Source organism: Mirounga leonina, unplaced genomic scaffold, assembly GCF_011800145.1.
Source record: "Mirounga leonina isolate KUSES-001 unplaced genomic scaffold, KU_Mleo_1.0 Mir_154, whole genome shotgun sequence".
Lineage (NCBI taxonomy): Eukaryota > Metazoa > Chordata > Mammalia > Carnivora > Phocidae > Mirounga > Mirounga leonina.
Window position 1 is genome coordinate 63,165,008 of NW_023270389.1, and position 18,879 is coordinate 63,183,886.

The 18,879-nt window shown below is 43.3% G+C and overlaps 1 protein-coding gene across 3 annotated transcripts; it reads left to right on the plus strand.

The window, feature by feature from the left end:
- The first annotated feature begins 1,678 nt into the window (after window positions 1-1,678).
- On the plus strand, window positions 1,679-10,460 carry LOC118014562 (cytochrome c oxidase assembly protein COX20, mitochondrial). Of its 3 annotated transcripts, XM_035010976.1 has the most exons (4): window positions 1,986-2,123; window positions 9,273-9,387; window positions 9,510-9,573; window positions 10,198-10,460. In XM_035010976.1, the coding sequence occupies exons 1-4, from the start codon at window positions 2,082-2,084 to the stop codon at window positions 10,334-10,336; spliced, it is 360 nt and encodes a 119-aa protein (XP_034866867.1). In that variant the 5' UTR covers window positions 1,986-2,081; the 3' UTR covers window positions 10,337-10,460. The 3 variants fall into 3 exon arrangements, with proteins under 3 accessions (XP_034866865.1, XP_034866866.1, XP_034866867.1); XM_035010975.1 differs by lacking the exon at window positions 9,273-9,387 and having other exon boundaries at window positions 1,916-2,123; XM_035010974.1 differs by lacking the exons at window positions 9,273-9,387; window positions 10,198-10,460 and having other exon boundaries at window positions 1,679-2,123; window positions 9,510-9,554.
- Window positions 10,461-18,879: the final 8,419 nt, after the last annotated feature.

Consider the following 18,879-nt stretch of genomic DNA (forward strand, 5'->3'; position numbering starts at 1 on the left):
CAGGCCACTTCCAGAAATCCATCCTACAGAAATATTCGAACATGTGCACAGAGATAGAAGCCTAAAGATGCTTCTAAAGATTTGGGGGAGGGGGGGGACGGGATTAGTGGAAAAAAAAAAAAAAACACGGAAATTTTCCGTATGTCAGTCAGAAGGAAGATGAGGTTTGATGAAGGCCTGATGATCGGCCTTTAAAATGAGTAAGAAAATCTACAGGTACTTGCATGAAAAAATTGCCAACAGTGTTAAATGGTAAAAAGTACTGAATGCAAATCACATAGTGCATAATTAGACATGTGTATCATAGACAGACATATACGTACGCATGAAGAGGGGCAGATATGGCATGGAGAGACTTCCGCTTTTTAATCCTAAATACCAACATTGTTTCAGTGAAGAAAAAAGGAGAAAAAAGAACAGTGTGGAAAAAGACACATCAAAACTGGTGAGTGTACCTTAGGGGACAAGGGAGGGATCAGAGTGGAAAACATGTTTTACTTTCCATTCTCTGTAAACTGTGAAAAACAAACATGCAAGTATTACGCGATTTTGTGAAAATAAAACTTTTAATAGAAATAACATAAAAATACTTTCAATGACAATGAGTTTACAATTTTTACAAACACAGGTTTACAATCTTCAAAGGCACAATAAGAAACAAAACAGGATGATTTATGTGTGTCACCTGGTACTTTTCCAGTTCTCCTTCCTTTACAACGTGATTAGGAACTACTGCACAAGAACTCCTCCCTCCTTTATGGAATATTACCTTCCAGACCCAGAGCTCAAAGCACCGTAGCGCGGGAGTGCCGGGGAGAACGCCCCCTCCCCCGAGCGGGATCGCAGGGGTGGGTGCCTCTTCCTCCGGGCCCTAGGACGTGCCACAGCAGTCTGTGCGAACCGTCCGAGCTCCCCCGAGCAACTCACTCGGCAAACCCGATCGTCAGCCACGCTCGAGCCCTCCACCGTGCACCGCACCCGGACGGCAGAAAGGTGCCAGGTGAAGGCGAGGTCGCGAGCCGGAACCAGGCGACCGGGACTGCCACATGGCCGCCGCGCACGCCGCGTAGACGCAAGCCGAGGCGCGCACCGGGAAGGGCACACAGGCTGGCCGTGCGACATAAGGTGCAGAGGACGGGAGGCGAGCGGCCACGGCGGGGCACTCACCAGAGGGTGGACAAAAGGCACGGGCAAGGGCCACCGCCCGGCCTCTTCCGCCCCGGACCCCCTGTCCGCACCCTCCCTCCCACCCCGCTCGGGCCCGCACGCCCTGACGCACGTCCGCCCACGAGCGCTCCCTCCATTTTGTCCCCAGTCTCCTTCGGGCGAGCGGGGCGGCGCTATTTTTAAAACCGCTAAGTCATGGACCGAAAAGGGGAGGCGGCGAGGCGGGCGCGGGACCACGAAGTGCACGGGGCTGGCGCTCGGGGTTACTCGGCTGCCGGCGCCAGGTGGAGCTGCAGGAGGCACCCAGGGCTCGTCCTGGGGCCGGAAGGACAAAGGACACACAGGGGCCGCGGGCCGCGAGGGAGCGCAGGCCAACTTCCGGGCCGGTGGGCCAGGGCTCGCGGCGGGCTGAGCCGCCGACCCGGCCGCCGGGCCCGCGCGCAGGACAAAGCGGCGGCGGCGCGCCCGCTCCCCCCGCCACGGCCGCGGTCGCGGCCCCGCCCCGTGCGCGCGCCCGGGCGTTCAGGCACGCGGGCGCGAGCCCGCGGTCGACGGTTAGAAATGGCGGTTGGGGCGGAAGGAGGGGGCTGGGGCGGGAAACGGCGCAGGCTCGAGGCGCCAGGGCGCTGTCCCGCCCCCGCCCCGTCGAGGGTCCTGGTGCGGGGTGTTTCACGAGCCGTCTTCCTCTTTCTGCCCCGGTCCCCCGAGCTGCGGATAGCCCGTTGTGGAGAAGGCGTCAAAGCCGTTAGTTTGAACAAAGGAGATGGCCCCGCAGTCCAGGCTACGGCCCAGCCCGGCCACTGCGGAGACGCAGAAACGTTCCCTAAAATGGCGGCCGGCGCACGGGGGCGGGGCTGGCGGGGCTTCCGCTCGCCGCGCGGACGGGGCGGGGCCGCAGGCACCCATCAGAGCCCATGGCCGCTGCGCCGGAGCCCGGCGAGCCCGCCAAGGGGAAGGTAACGGGGCGGCGGGGCGCTCGGGCCGGGGGCGGGCGGCGGGCTGCAGACCTCGGGCCGAGGCCGCGTCCCTGGCTTCTCCGGCGTCGCGGGCTCCAGGCAGTTCCCGTCCCCGAGACCCGACACGCTTTAGGTCCCTCGCCGGGACTAGGGGGAGGAGGGGACTGAGCCCCGGGCAGGAGAGCTGTGCGCTGAAGGGCTGGTGCCGGTGAAGCGTGGTCTCCGAGCTCCCCGAGGACAGGCTGATGCGGTATCCTTGTCAGCACTTAACACCCGAGGGACGCAGAAGTGCTGCCGAGCGGTGAAAACGTGGTTCGGTTCGGGGAGTGCATATCCAGAGCGGGAGGAGCGGATGTAAAGGCCGAGGTTTTTCCCTTTCGTGTGCGCTAACCTGTAAACCGCACCATTTCACCTCTGCGTAAGATCCAGTCGTCACAGCCCGTTGCTCCCGGATAAAACCCGAATTCCTTGGCCTGGACGATAAAGCCTTTCACCTAGCCCCTGTCAGCCTGTGTCCGGCTCTTCTACTCTGTAGAGGCTCTGGAGACGGTGGGCAACGAAGGGAGGGCGGTTTCTCCTAGGGGCCCCCTGACTCCCCAGAGTAGACTGAAATGCACCTGTTCCCTCTCCTCCCCGGCGCCTTCTACAGCTGCATCATTCCAGCAAGTTCCCGATTTCTGTCTTCTGCCCCTTGGGCTCCTTAAGGGAACCCAATTTATAACCTCAGTGCTGAACAAGTAACAGATGTTCAGAAAATAGAAGAAAACAGTTTTCAGTAGTAACCTTATAGAGATATTAACATTGATTGGATCAGTGATGAACATCCAACTATTTACTCAAGACCCACTGTGTGCCGGAATGCTCCTAATACACAGTTTTAGGATATGCTCTGTTCAGCTTGGAAATTTTCCTACTCATTCAGAGTTACTGCTTCTCAGAGGACTTTTCCACTTAAATTTGGCCAAGATCAAATGGTTAATATGAACAAATACTGGATAAGTTATCTCCAGATTTAATATCAAAACACATTGTGTCAGTTCCGACACTTACTGGTGCCTTTTGTTTTTAATGACTCATATACTACTTGGAATATGCTTAATGTAACCAAGTGTACCCTTATCTTAAAATTGTCTATTTCAAGAGGCACCATAACTATATAAACACGGGGAGGTTAAACGGGGCTTTTATCTCTCTTGTATCTGATTGTCAACTTTGATAGGAGATAACTGCCGTCATTTAAGGGTCAGAGGTATGGTTTAGCCGTTGGAAATTTTTTAAAAATCGAATGAAATAATAATATTGACTTATTTGGTCCATCATGAGTAAAACAAAATACTGTAGTTGGTGAAATGGATAGGTACAAGCCCTAAAACTGAGCGCTACCAGATTGGCGAGGTTAAAAAACAAAACAAAAAAAGCTTGTAAACATACTGCTCATGAAATACTAGTATTTATCAAACCTCACCAAGGGATTATAAAATTTATATAACATAAGCTATCACTGAATTAGTAGCCCAGGGTAATGTCAGAAAAGGAAGCCTGCAGTTTTTAAAGAATTTTTCAGTGATCATTCCGGTGCAAACCAGGGATTATTAGCATCAGCAAACCTAAGGTAAAAATGGAAGTTATCAAGCTGATAGAACTAACCCTTAAAAACTCTTTGCTCCCATTCTTTGCTCTCCAGGAAACTTTAAAATACGAAATTTGGTACATGCCTACCAGGAAAGTGCTGTAGGTAGATTTTACATTTATTAATAAATCCATTCAAAAAAGTAGAGTATCTAATGAGTATGAGGCACTAAACTAGGAGCTAAAGATACAGCCTTGATCAAAACAGGCAAAATATTCCTTGTGGAACTCACATTCTACTGCAGGAATCAAACAGGAAATGAGAATTTCATTTACTGAGCCAACCAGGCAGAGATCCTGGAGAAAGGCAGGATGTGCTAGGTAGTAACCATCAACCAACTTGCCAGAGGAGAAACCACTGTTCCTAGACTAGAGGACAAGAGAAAAAAAATACGAAACGAGGGTGGGTGCCAGGTTGTGCAGGGCTTTCCCAACAGCTGTAAGGCATGGAGGGTTTTCAAAGGACAATGATCTAGTTATCTGAGTGGGATCAAGAGCTTTTAAGATCTATGAGAGATGATGGTAGCCTGGAAGTAGCAGCAGCGGAAGTGAGAAGTGTTTTAGTTCAAGATGTATTTGGTTTAGGTGTATCCCAGACTTGCTGATGCACTGGACATGGGTTTGATGAAGAAAGCAAGGATGACTCCTAAGTTTTTGGTCTGCAAATTGGTTGAGTAGTGATGCCTGAAAAATAATTCTAATCAAGGCGCTTTTTTGACGTACAAAAGGTGTCGCTAGACTGATGAATTAGGAGACAAAAGCTTGGGAGAGGTTAGGTGTGATTTGCAAATTTGGGAGGCATCATCATGTAAATGGCATTTAATTGAAAGCCTACATTTCTGAGTGGGCAAGGGTAACTCTTCAACCTGAGAGGTCATCAGAGGAGGGAACAGCTGCAAAACTGCCAGGAATGGCCAGTGAGGTGGAAAACCAGGAAGCCTCGTCCTCTTTGAAGCCAAGAAAATGTTTCAAAAACATGATTATCTGTGCCATGTGTGCTAATGGAAAGTATGGTGGATTTTACACTGTCTCGACCAAGCTGCTGCAGTGGTGTAGGGATGAATGCTCTTTGAAGGGACTTCAACGAAGGAGAGGCTTGTAACACGTAGGTTAACTTTAGTTTTGCAGTTTAAGGGAGCAGAGAAGTGGGATAGTGGCTTAGGAGGTTTGTGGAGGGAAGGAGTGTTAAGCGAGTAGTTTTGTTTTTATTTATACTGGAGAGGAAAAATAATAGTGCAAATGAGGAAAGGAGTAACTAGAAACAAACTCCTCCAGGGGAATCAACTGCAGTTAGGACTAGGTTTAAATAGAAGAGCTGGGGGCGCCTGGGTGGCTCAATCAGTCAGCATCTGCCTTCAGCTCAGATCATGAACCCAGGATTCTGGGATCGAGCCCCGTGTCGGGCTCCATGCTGCTCCTCCCTCTGCCCACCGCGTGCTCGCTCGGTCAAATAAAATTTTAAAAAAATAAATAGGAAGAGGGCCAAGGGCACCTGGGTGGCTCAGTCGTGTAAGCGTCTGCCTTCAGCTTAGGTCATGATCTCGGGGTCCTGGGATCAAGCCCCGCACTGGGCTCCCCGCTTAGAGGAGTCTTCTCTCCCCCGCCTCCACTCATGCTCTCTCTCAAAATCTTAAAAAAAAAAGGGGGGGGCGCCAGTTGGCCCTGTGCACCAAGAGCAAAGACTATGAACACTAATGCAGAGACGTTTGGCAGTGGGAAATGGGGTGGCTCTAAATCAGTCTATTTTCTTAAATTATTAAACTGGTATTCCAGCTTAGAAATCTTTTGAGCATCTTAATCAGGGTGAGCTGGGACAGCTGCCTTTCTAAATCTAAGCTTAAAAATTTCATGGGTTGCCTGGCTGACTCAGTTGGCAGAGCGTGGGACTCTTGATCTTGGGGTTGTGAGTTTGAGCCCCATGTTGGGTGTAGTTTACATTTTTAAAAAATCTTAATTTTTAGTCAACAAGTCTAAAATTTCCTTAGTTTAAGCCTTAAGCTTGTTAACGGCAGAAGTTAAACATATAAGGTTGCAGATTACGTAGGGAATAAAAATGTGAAATGCTTGAACGTCATAAATGGAAGTACTTAAAAGGGATTTATGGCTTGAACTCTTAATTTCTGAGTCTTACAATTCAGTGTACTTTCTAATATTATATGTGCTTAAGACTGGTTCTTCGTTAGTTTTCCTGTACTTGCTTTTAAGTAATCTGTAAACTCCCAACTTTACCAGGAGGCTGAGAATTCTCTACTAGTGAAGGGAAGAGTATGCTCTTAGTCGGTGCATTCCTACTGGTTTTTTTTTTTTTAAGATTTTGAGACAGAGACAGCATAAGAGGGTCAGGGGGAGAAGCAGGCTCCCCGCTGAGCAGAACCCGATGTGGGATTTGATCCCAGGACCCTGGGACCATGATCTGAGCCGAAGGCAGTTGCTTAACCAACTGAGCTACCCAGGCGCCTCCCACCCCCAGTCTTGATACGAATTGCAGATACACCGTCATGTACTTAGTCCTGCCCCCCCAACCCCAAATGTGTGACCTTTGGAAAATGTCTCTCCCGAGCTCTGGTTTTCTCATTTATGAACAAACCAAAGGGTTAAGTGACAGTGGAAAGAACAGGTTTTGGGGGTTCCAGCTAACCTGCACTTGCTCAGAGGTGTTCTCACGTGAGAGGCTGAGAGTGGAGAACAAGGGATGTAATGGGTCTGGCACGAACAGCCTCCCCCTCCCCCCCCCCGCCCCGCCACCTCTAAATCAGGAAATTGTTTAATTAGACCAGTGTTGGTTACTCAAGTTCAGCACTGCTGACACAAGACCAGTTTTGTTGGATGCGGTGCTGATAAATGTAATGGAGAATGTTTGGCAGCAGCATCCTTGGCCTGTATCCACATGTTGGGTTTTAAAAGGTTCCGTTTTAAAAAGCGTATGTAACTTCTGTTAAGGCATTTTTTTCCTTAAAAAGCGATTTTTTTTTTTTTTAAAGATTTTAGCGCGCACAGGGTTAAGGGGCAGAGGGAGGGAGGATCTCAAGCGGACTGCCTTCTCGGCCACAGAGCCGGACTTGGGGCTCCAGCACAGGACCCTGAGATCATGACAGAAGAGTCAGACGCTTAACCTACTATGCCCCCCCAGACACCCCACAATAAGCTGATTATTTTTTAACACCTTTAAAAAACTAAATTTAAAGATTCTGACTGGGGGGGAGGGACAGGCAGACTCCATGCTGAGCACATAGCTGGAGATCCTGAGATCACGACCTGAGCCAAAAAATAGAGGCTTAGCAGACTGAGCCACCCAGGCACCCCAAACATTTTAAGATTTTATTTGACAGAGACACAGCGAGAGAGGGAACACAAGCAGGGGGAGTGGGAAAGGGAGAAGCAGGCTTCCCACTGAGCAGGGCTCGATCCAGGACCCTGGGATCATGACCCGAGCCGAAGGCAGACACTCAACTAAGCCACCCAGGCGCCCCGAAACATTTTTCTGAACAGTATCTAAAACCTGTTTCCTCAATCTGATAGGTTCGTGGGGGGGGGGGAAGCCCTCAAATTTTCTAAATGTAGATCCCCATGGCCCGTCCCAGACCCGAGTCAGAATCTGAGGGGGTAGATTTGAAAACCTCCAAACTGAGAAAGATGGTCTCCTAGCTGACTTGAGCAGCACTGTTTCATTATTTGGCAAGTATATTTTCTACTTTGTAAAGAACTGAGGTTAATAGCATTTTGTCCAAGTGCCCCACAAATGTCTGCAGATTCGGGGATATCCTGGAGTCACACTAGGACTCCGTTATGGAAGGGAATCCACACAAAAAAGCCATGGTGTGAGGTGTGCGGTGGCCAGCCCAGTAGTTCCTTATTCTACTTAATGACCCCCTGCCCAAATGTGAAAGCCATCAGGACTGCCTACCCTGCGGTGGAACTGCCTATCCTGCCGGTGGAAGGTGTTGCTCTCACTTGCTTTTAGACCTCAAATGGGCACTAGTCATCACCTCCAGCCTTCCCCTAGGAAAGTAGGCTGCTCTGAAGGTGGGTGCATTAGCCCTGGACTGGAATGTGGAGTCCATCTGTCCACTGAGTGGCTCACAACCCTCCCGCCTGCCAGGACTATGTTCAGCTTGGCTTTTGAGCTGATTGTTTCTTGCCTAGAAGCATAATTAAATCCCCCTGTTACTAAGATTTGTGAAGAGCTTTTATAGCTATGTCCACCAAGTAATGTTAGGGATGGGGGGGGCGGGGAGGGGAACAAGGAAGAGACAAAAGTTAAAAAAAAAAGGGGGGGATAGAATAATCAAGAGAATACAATCTTTGCTTTATTATGGACCAAATCACACTTTGTCTTTTCCGGCAGCAGTTTGAGCCAAAAATTACTAACACAAATACAATCAGGAACACCCTTCTTAAAACCCATCACCGGGCTAACCAGTCCCCCCTCCCATCTCCCCTTTTACTTTCTAAGTGTCCCCTCATCCTATACAATCCTCCCGTTTCAGCAAGGTTGCCTTCATGCTATATTACTATTCATTGAAACCTTTAAATGGACAAGTTGGCTTCCTTTTTTAAAAAAGCTACATTACTGAAAACTTGCATTTAATCAAGTTTTAAGAAAGTCTAAGTTTTCTAAGTCCTTTATTAATAGGAATGCCAGTGAAACAAGTGTGACTATAAAAAAATGTGTCCTGTCCTCCCAGACCCCTAAAACAGAGTTCCATTTGACATTCACATTAAAACATGTGAAGCTTAAGCTGGCAGTACCTTTTTTTAAATCAGGAAAATCAAGTCCATGAATCCCACGAAGACTGCAGTGAAAGAATGTAAGCATCATTCGTTTTAGCACTTGAAGGAACTTAAATTACCACCTAGCCCAATGCCTTTTCATTACAGATGGAGGGCTATGGAGATTAAAAAAATACATATCCTACAAGTGATCCCAGTTAGTGGCAGAGCAGACACAAAAACCCAACTCTGGATTTCCAGCTTTTCCCGTCACACCTACCCTACCCCCCCTAGGTGTAGCTGCCATGTATCAACAAAGAATCAAATCAAGTGCAATTTCTTATCACCGTTAAGGAAACAGACCAGAGAGATTGCACACATTTTTAATACCAATAAAATCTGAAGTCAAACTATACTATTACAAGCAAACATGGTTAGTATAGTTCTTTTCCCCTTCTATGCTTCCCAAATTGGAAGAACTGTGGTGCTTAATTTCAGTGATAGCCAGATTTCCAAGATCATTTCAATACAGATGTTTAAAGGGCTCATAAAATGGCATATGCTGTTACTCCCAGACCAATTAGTAAATTGCAGTATTAACACCATAATTTAATTGGTTTAGGTTTAAACTGCCCTGCTGTTATGGGGTTTTCTGGTCAGAGTCTCAAGGTTTCCCATTTAGATACAGATTGTAGGCCAAAGCCAGATGACCAAAGATGGTAAACAGATTTATGGCTACCACCTAGCATATACTCTTTGCCACACCACCCTGAAATTAAATATTTCCTTATTCTTTTCATTTTATCCTAGCCCTTTAAACTCCTAGGAATTTTAGATGTTGAAAACATTCCCTGTGCACGGGATTCGATATTGTATGGTTCATTAGGATCTGTTGTGGCTGGCCTTGGACATTTTTTGCTAACTAGTGAGTATCTGTTTTTCTCTATGTATGATGAACATTTTCTAAATGGACTGTATGATGAACATTTTCTAAATGGACTAATATGTAATGTAGAATTTAATTACAGTGGTTATGCTTTTTGACAGGTAGGATTAGAAGATCATGTGACGTTGGAGTAGGAGGCTTTATCCTGGTGACTTTAGGATGCTGGTACGTGTACTAATTCAAGAAGTTCCAGGATCATGATAGATTGATGTATTTCAAACACATGCTCTTTTCACGCAATCGCTCTCCCACCGCCTGCCCCCCCACCAACCGTGAGGAAGAAACCTCTTTTAAGTATGTCTATGTAGACACATTGTATACCATTTGTCAAATGAGCAGATGAATGCATGGAATTTCATCAATACCAAGTTATGACTTCTACCTCAACCCTGATGCTCTTTCTTGCTCGTTGACATCACATCTGAAAAGGCTTTTAAGAATGTGTTCACAACTAACAAAACACATGCATGAATCTCCTGTGTTTTCTTGAGCAAAATAAAGCCAGAGCCAGGAGTACACAGTGTATATATGGTTCCACTGGATGAGGTTCTACAAGTAAAACTAAGCTAGAGGTGATTCAAAGCCTCATTTTATGTAAAACCTACCAAATAATTAGGTATTTCTGATACCAAACCACCCCAAAATAGCACTCCAAATTAGAATGGTTGTATTTTCAAAAAATCTTGGGGTAGTCATCTATAAGCATCTTAAATTTTGTTACTACAAATTTCAAACTGGCTTCTAGAGGAAATTTGTATTAAAAATCACTCATTTGTGTTTTTTTATAAGGTTCCATTGTAGGTATAATTATGCGAAGCTAAGAATCCAGGAAAGAACTGCCAGAGATGGAATTAAAAATAAGATTTTGTATGAAAGTACCCACCTTGACCCTGAAAGAAAACAAAGCCCCAGCAAGAACAGCAGCTGAGCGGAATCGAGCTTGAGGATACAACTCTGTGGAGTCAGTGTGAATAAAATGGAGGGCAACTCTATTAAACCTCGTATGTACCATTAGACTTTCAATCAAGTAAATAAAAGATGTGTTGGTTGTAGTTTTGTTTTTTTTTAAAACACTTGTATGAATGTCCACAAGCTTATTCTGGCCCTTGACCTACTGCCAGCAAAGCATCTGGTGCCTTGTCAGACTCAGTGCTTCTGAGAAGAGAGTGTAAATAATGGCATTTCAAGAAACAATCTCTCAGCTGGATTTTCAAACTCACCTTAAAAACAAAAATCACAATTGTATTACTGCACCCTGTTAAAAATGAGGCAATACTTCCTGATTTCTAAAGTCAGTGCTATTTTAAGACATAACACTAATAGATTTTTTGACTTTGCAAATTGCTGTTTTTAAAAATGTCCTCACCACTTGACCCTATTCTTCCATTTCTTACAACAGGTAGGTGATCTACCCGAAAGTAAACCTTGTTTTTAAATGCTCTGAATTTCTTTGGATGTATGCAGTGTTTTAATTTTTTTAAATGGAATTTAAATAGACACATGGTATATATAAGTATTTTCAGAACTTGTTTGATGCAAAACCACCACAGGATCACACAAATACTACATTAATAATGTAAGTCTGTCATTTATAACTCAATCCGCTGCCGTTAAAAGAGGCAAACAAGGCACCCAACCAAACCTATAGCATTTATTCATTCAGGAAAAACACTCTCCCCTTTCCAAAGCAATGAATTTTTTTTTGTTTTAATGTCAACATTACTTCCTAAGAAAAAAATATACCACAAAACACAAGCTAGAGGTGTTCCTGGTTTTGAAATGATAATGAAAAAAGACCACCAGACAGGATTCCGGCATTATTAATGCTCCTATTACTTATCATGGTCAGCCAGAGAAGGTGAAGCTATCCTCAAGTTTTATTGTGTTCTCTTACGACTTTTCAAGGGGTAAGTGGGGAGTGCATGCTCAGTCCCGTTTTCCCTCCCAGGCCCGCCTTTCCTGTGGTTGTCCTTACGAGGGGCACGGCGCATGGGCTGTCGCTGTCAAGCACATGCCCCGAGACATTTCTATGGATCCTCATCATCTAGTAGCCACCAAAGGTAGGACTTGGGACAGTAATCAGGAAAGGTTGTTAGAAAAGAAAAGGCAGTTTCCAAGACCATACCATCTGTATACTCTACTGACACAGTCAGAGTTGAGTCCAGTCTATGTTACTCAAATTGACCAGTACTTGTATTTTAAGAGGCAACGCCGTATCTGTAAGAGTACGGGGGAATCTGAGGAGTACTCCTCAAACCTGATCTTTAACAAGCTGTTTGTGCAGGCCACTTAGGTTCTCAGCTTCAGTTTACAAATGGATGCAAAGTATAAAATTGGGCAATTGGATTAAGTTAACTGAATTCCCGCCTAGCTCTCCCACACTATGATTACATCTTACCCTGAGTAAGAGAAACCTCTCTCTCGGCTGGCAAAAATTTCCAAGGCCTTCACCAATAACAAGGTTAGTTCATTTTCACAGCAGAATGACTGCATAAATTGGAGACCTGGATAAAAACAAAGTGGTGACATACTTACTTGGATAAGTTTTAAAATATCATTTAGTAAGTTTATGTGGTTATTAATACCTATTTTCTTCCCCAACTATTAAGAGGTTACAAAATGCGCTAACAGATTACTGGGCTATGGAACACACTCCAGGTCCCTAGGCCAGTGTTGCTGGACACCTCCCAGAAAGCCCCCGAACAGATCTTCATACCTCCACTCGTAGCCTCCAACCTAATCTATTTCCACTCCGCCACCCAACTCCAAGCTCAAACTGTGTGAACTCTGTGCCCATCCCCTCTGCCATGCACCCCCAGCCTCTGCTCAAACTCTCCCATTCCACTTAACAGTGCCTTCCTCCTGCTGCTTCTCCCAGTCCCTTCTCCTGCTCACTAGCCTCTGGGAAGGAGGATCACTTTCTCATTTAGGTTCTCGTGCTACTAGCTGGCATCTTCACTGGTCGCGGACTTGTGCTCCAAGTGGAGCCTAAGTTTCTCATCAAGAACTCTCCGTTTTAAAGCTTTACATTCCCAGCCAAGTGTCTGGCATGAAACCGTCCATGCATGTTTGCTGAACTGTATTACTAAATGTTCACTAGCAAGGAGACAGAGTCCAGGTTCCCCTCATCCAAACATGCTTTCCACATCACAGACCGCAAGAGTAACCTACCTTCTGTGCCCACTTGGGAGCCTCCAGTTGCACTGCTTCTTTCATTGTTCCATTAATTCCAAAACTTCACACTAGGTGATATAGCAGTAGATACCAGCTAAATAGCTGATTAAAATAGAATTGTGGTCATTAGTAGTTTTAAAACTTGTTGTGGCTTTATCGATCATACTTTGTTAAATCTTTCTAGTGCTCTATGCATTTCCCCCTTCCCTCACCCCTCCCTTTTTTCCTTGACTACTTGGCTTTTCCATCACAGTAAAAGGACCTCAGGGAATTTAAAATTAACTAAAGCTTTTCTTTGGACTTGTGATTTATAATGACCGAGTTTGGCAACAAAAAATTTTAACTATTCCTAATACCATCATTTGATTCGCAAGCATCTTTTTAGTCTACGTACCTCTACTCCATCGCTGGTTTCCCTTTGCTTCGATTATATAATGCGAGGAGGTCTATATAATAAATTCAGGATTCCTGTTTATGCACTTTTCAGCAAAGAGCTAGGGATCAAATAGGGTTTGAATCCTTCTATTCCTAGATAAAAATCTGTAGTGGATGGGGGTCAAGGCACCCCTTTAAAATTCATGTTAATATATATATATATATATATGTACTTTACTTGGGTAAACAAAATCTTAAGTAGAAAAGTTAAAGCCATTGCTAGAATTCTGATTTTTAATGGTCCTCTAGAATATTTTTTGGAATCATCTTAAAAGGGTCCATTGGTCATTCAATTAGGACAACATACCAATATCCTCTACCACCCAAATACTGGCATCTTACACAGCTTATTTTATGCAATAAGCTCCATCTTTTTCTCTTAAAATAGTAAGCTTTAGGGACAAAAACTTACTACAAAGGTCTTAAAAAAAGTGTTACATTTTGAAGCTTGTAACATGAGCACTACAGATTGTGTTGCAAGTAGTTTTCAACAACTACATTTGCCTTTCTCTTCAGTTTTCTAGAATGCAGATGATTTCCCCAAGTATTTCTACCTTGACAAAACTACCAGAGACATTATAAGCAGGTAAGAATATAGAAAGGTTTCTACTGTTCCCCCTTTTTAGAAGTTTAGATCAAGTTAACAAAATCTGTTAAACCACCTTAGATGGCCTGTCCTTAGGAAATCAAAGTAATCTGCAAACACTGGTTTCTTAATGGATCAGTTTCCCTAGAAATGTTTCTTCCCTTTAGACTGTGAGGACAAATCACAGGAAATGAAACCTATGCTTTGCCATCTGAATTCAAAGTTTACTTTTGAAACGATGTTCTTCTAGTTTTAACATTTTTTTTTTCCCTCAAATGAACAAAATAGTTATGATTTTTACCTTTTGGTCTGAAACCGAGCGGTCTGCTCTTTCAGAAGCCACTGGATTTTTAGCTGACACAGAACTGTATTCAAATCCTGACAGCTACATTTCAAATCAGTATAGCACCCAGGTCCTCTCATTTCACCAAGATACATTATTCTGGAGTATGTGGTGGGAAGAATAGATTACCTCTAAGCTTCTTACCAAGTCTTTAAATGACTTCAGGGCAATGAGAAATTACATGCTCTGGAGGCACAATCAGAGGTCACACTGAGCCCTTCCTTCTGTCTTTACAATTTAAATTTACTTCCTATAGTTGATTTTTTGGTAATGGAGTCCTATCTCCTCATTCTCCAAAAGGCTCTCAATCTAGTTTCCAAGTGTTTATAAGCTAGTAAGAAGTATTTGTGCATTTCGCATAGACACAGAAGGCTGGGAAAAACAAGGACATAGGTATCTAAGATTCATTTTTCTGCATTAAAGTATTTAAAGTATTTAAGCTCTGCAAGTGGGAAGTATTAAAATGAGGGTCTCACAAAAAGTTAAAACAAGGAATTTGAACCATTAGAACCTTACAAGGATTCGGCTCCATTTGCATAGTCTTAAACCTAGGCATAGAGGACCGCCAACTGCTTAACATTACACCAACTATTTCACATTTCAGGTATGCAAAGGAAAGTTAGAAAACCTTTTTTCCTGTTTATACAATCTACCCAATCTGGGTTACCACTTATTTCCTTTTCCCATCCTTTTAAAATAAGGGAGTTCTAATTAAGGTGATCCTGGAAGCCCAATATAACAAGTGTTAAATGTACAAGCAGCAATTAATTTGGAATACCTATTGGAATCACTGGAACACATTTAGTTGGGCCCTTTTACTCTTCCACACAGCACATTCACATGGACAGACTAAGGAAAAGGAGATGAAATTTAAATCAGCATTTTTTTTTTTGCTTTATTACTTTAAAAATATATATATTAAGTTGGAACCTTTTACTGTACTTGACCACCATGCTCCCACTCCCTTAACTACAGACAACAGAAAGGATACCTTCTATTAATAGCTACCTGTTACTTGCCATTCAATAAACCCCAACCATTCTTCAGAAGTATGGATTTTACCTCACCTTCTCTCTGCATGCCCTAATTCTTCAAAGCTTTTACGTCACAGGTTAGCGGACTATACTGGTCATCTCATTGTTCTTGGCTTTTGTTTCTTAATTTTTTCGCGGATGCGAATTTGTAGATCTGCTTCTCAAGTGCTTGACAAGTACAGAATATTTTACTGTACAAAACTGACTTTACTTCCTCTAAGATCACGAACTGTTACAGAAATGGCAGGAAAGCACATGCCATCAGCCACAGCTCCGTGTTTATTACACAGGTTGGCTCTCTAGCCTCTAATCCCTGCAAAACCGCCAGCAGCGCAGGCCAAGCTACACCACAGGTGCGCAACGCACTCGGTTACGGCGCAGCAAATAGTCCACTTCTCCGTGAAGACATTGCTCTATTTACCTAGACGGTATTATCGCAACACCTTTGACTATAGAATATTGTTTCTCATACCCAAAGATCCAGCTTTGTCTAAAAGCAAAACCCCTGTTCCTTGTCAAGATGCAAATATATGTTGAATCCTGGCATGAGAAGGGAGAAAACAATTGTAATATTCCCAGGCAATAACTAAGTAAATACAAATTTAAGCACATAGTTAAGGTCCTTGTCTCAATAACTTACCTAACCAGTGATTACTGATGTGCTGGCCTAGCAGTTTATCCATTAGTTCCCTTACAAATACTGATCTACAATCACAACTAAAATTCCCCAGTTATCTACATCATGCCAAAAACCTGTCCTTCTTCAGCTTTCCACATGGACAGCACATCCCCAACGTAACCTCATGAGATACACAGGTGTCACATTTTAAAAGTAATTCTAGGTTAACATTATGAATGGTAATATTTTACAATCTACTAAGCCTTACAGACTAAATTAAGTTCCTTAGGCAACCTAATTAAATATATTCAATCACCTATATTTTTAGTCAACTGGTTAGGATGGGATAGTACATCCTTACTACCCACCTATCTAAAGCACTCTTATTTTGGGGGGCTCCAGCTGTCCACGTGTTGAAATCACCAAAGTGTGACCACCAAATAAAATAGCATGTTTTTAGCAAAACATAGTAAAAATATACTATTAAGGTAGGTTATTTCAACTATTCAACTTCACATATACAAAAACTTTGGAATGTTAGGATATTGGGGATCCTGGGTTTTTTTTGTCCTACCCCACACTCTCAAGAGATACATACTGTATCCATCAGCACACTTTTAGGTCACTTCCAAAATAATTCTGAAGGGTTTATTTTAAATATCAAGGTTAGTAAATTAGTAGAGAAGCAGCTGGACAACAGTAGGGCTAAAAAGAAGATTCAAATCTAAAAATTATCCCAACAAAAGGTTCCACATCAAAAGGGCACTGTAGTTTTAAATAAGTTTAGGCAATTAATGATTTGAAGAGACTGGTCTCCATTGACTAATAAATCCAAATTGCTATTTAGGGAGAGCCAATGCAGGTAACCCTAACTTAATATCCTTTAAAGCTTGTGCGTAACTACTGCAACCTATTGCCAAGGCCGGAACACTACGTATCCTTGCTTTTACCATTACTAAAAACATTTAAACTGAAACCAAGTTTCTCTCAGAGCCCCAGAAACATGAACAACAAAGTTTAGACTCAAACCATTTAAAAAAATTTAGGAGAAAATGGCTTTACAAAAAATACCGTATTCATCTTTCCACAATATTTCATGGAATATTCTGGGGGGTGGGAGCGGAGAATCATTCTCTGCTACAAGTTCCACCCACTTTTTAAAACACATTTTATAGTTACATGTAAAGAGGGAATTATGGAAACTGTTTTTAAGATGCACATGTATGTTTAATATCAGAAACTAAGACTTGGGCTATAAAACATAGATTTTACACCTTCCTCAGTAGCAGCTTATTCTGGTTTCAGCTTTTTAAAAGTATCAGATAGACTCCCATAGACCTATCATCAGGTCTCTATGTGACAAGTCTGTACCACTGCTTTAAAAAGCTATGAAATACTTCATTTTTATTTGTGCAATGGGACTTAAATTATCCTAGGATAAAAAGCCAATTATATTAACCTATAGAAAAACAAGTCATTCAACTCGAACTGATGCAAACATTAAATACAGAACATAATCTGTCCATGAATGTAAACTCTCCAGAAGGTGAAAAACATACTTTCCTGGAAAAATTTTAAGTACTTTTGCAAAGAAAACGGTCTTTTAAGAAGCTTCAACACCTCATTAGTGCTCAGGACCTCTAGTTTCATTGTCCTTACCGTTGGACAGGATCTACCCTAGGCAAATGTGAGCTTGTTTTGTGCATTTAATATGGCTTCGTCATTTCAATGTCAGACTGACTTAACTCATGCTTCATTCTAAGATTTCATCTTACTGTGACAGACCTGGGTATCAGGGCCAGAGGTTAGTCCTGGCCTCCTCGGTCCAAGCCAAAGCCCTCTGTCAAAGGCCAGAGAGGAGTGACAAGATGTAACCTACCAGCAACAAAGAAAATGTTCTATGGGACAGCATGGGTTACTTCATTTCTATCTTGGAAGTGTTTTGCCTTCTTTCCTGGTTAACCTATTCATGCTGTTTTCACCGGACTGCAGCTGACCAATCTGACCCAACACCTGACTCAGGATGGTCGGTTCGACTCCCTGAAAAACTTTCTGGGGCAAGCACCACTCAAAGCAACCGCAGTCTCACAGGCGTAGCTGAGACATGCTCAGAACCACGTCTTTAGTTTATCTGGTGTCTGCTTACCACAGAAAGAGGCAGGCGAGAGGAGGGGCAAAGACTAAACCAAGTTTCTCATTGACAGATCTTACTCTGCCAAATGGCATTCCTTATTTTTCTCCCTTTCGCTTGCTTGCTATCTGCTACACTCCCTTCTTCTGAATTTCTTAAAACACTAAAATTATTTCTTTCCATACATATTAATTCTATCTGTAGACTGCTTCTGGAATTTTTAATGTTTTCCTGGACAGTATCTCCATCTATTCCCCTTTCTTCCCCAAATTTTCTGGGCTACACAAGGCATGACAATCTACCAAAGTGTTATTTGGCCATTACTCTCTCCCACTGCGATTATTAGAATATGAATTCCATTAAGTAAGCAATTTTAAACTAGTAGATAGATCCAAAATTCTTCAAAGATACCTAAAACACTGATTAGCAACAAAGGCTGAACTTTTCCCCCGGGTCAGTCTATGCAATCCTCGTAATTATAATGTACAACGAGAAATAGTTCACACCAGCAGCTGCTACCAGTTAGCTAACTGCTAAAACCCAAAGCCCTCGAGACACTGCCTTGTACCGTTAAGTGTTCTTACGGTAATTACAGGATTAGCCTTTGTTTCAAAAATTTATCAACTAAACCTACACCACCATCTAAAACTCAACTCCAGCTCAGCTTGTAGCAGAATTCCTAGGAGTATGAAGAAGTTAAAGATCGGATTTAAAATGGCTACAACAAAAATCTAAGCAAACAGAAATATAAACAAACCTAAACTTACCAGAAGCAACCTAAAACACCAACAAAACACTAGACTGAAGTCGAGTTTTAGTTCTACAGTTTGACTCCTGATTCCTCACTTCACATCAGTGAGGGTCCTTTAAGATTAAGTGTTCTGTGCAAACCCAATAGAATTACAATTAGGGGATCTAATGTTGTCACATAGCTACGGTTAAGTTAGCAGTGTTGTGTAGTAGTGAAATCAATGACTGGCTCGCATGATGGCTTCTAAAAGCATCTCTTCCCAGAGTTTCATGTATTAGATAGGTGCGTATAAGATATTCGGTTGAGGACAGCCATTAGCATTTGGTAAAGATGGTAAACGGAGTGTTAACTTCTCCCAGCCAGTACACCATTTCCCCTCATTAAAATGTTAAGTCATC

Coding starts and splice junctions, on each gene's coding strand:
- LOC118014562 (XM_035010974.1), top strand. CDS start 1,729: ATGGCGGTTGGGGCGGAAGGAGGGGGCTGGGGCGGGAAACGGCGCAGG.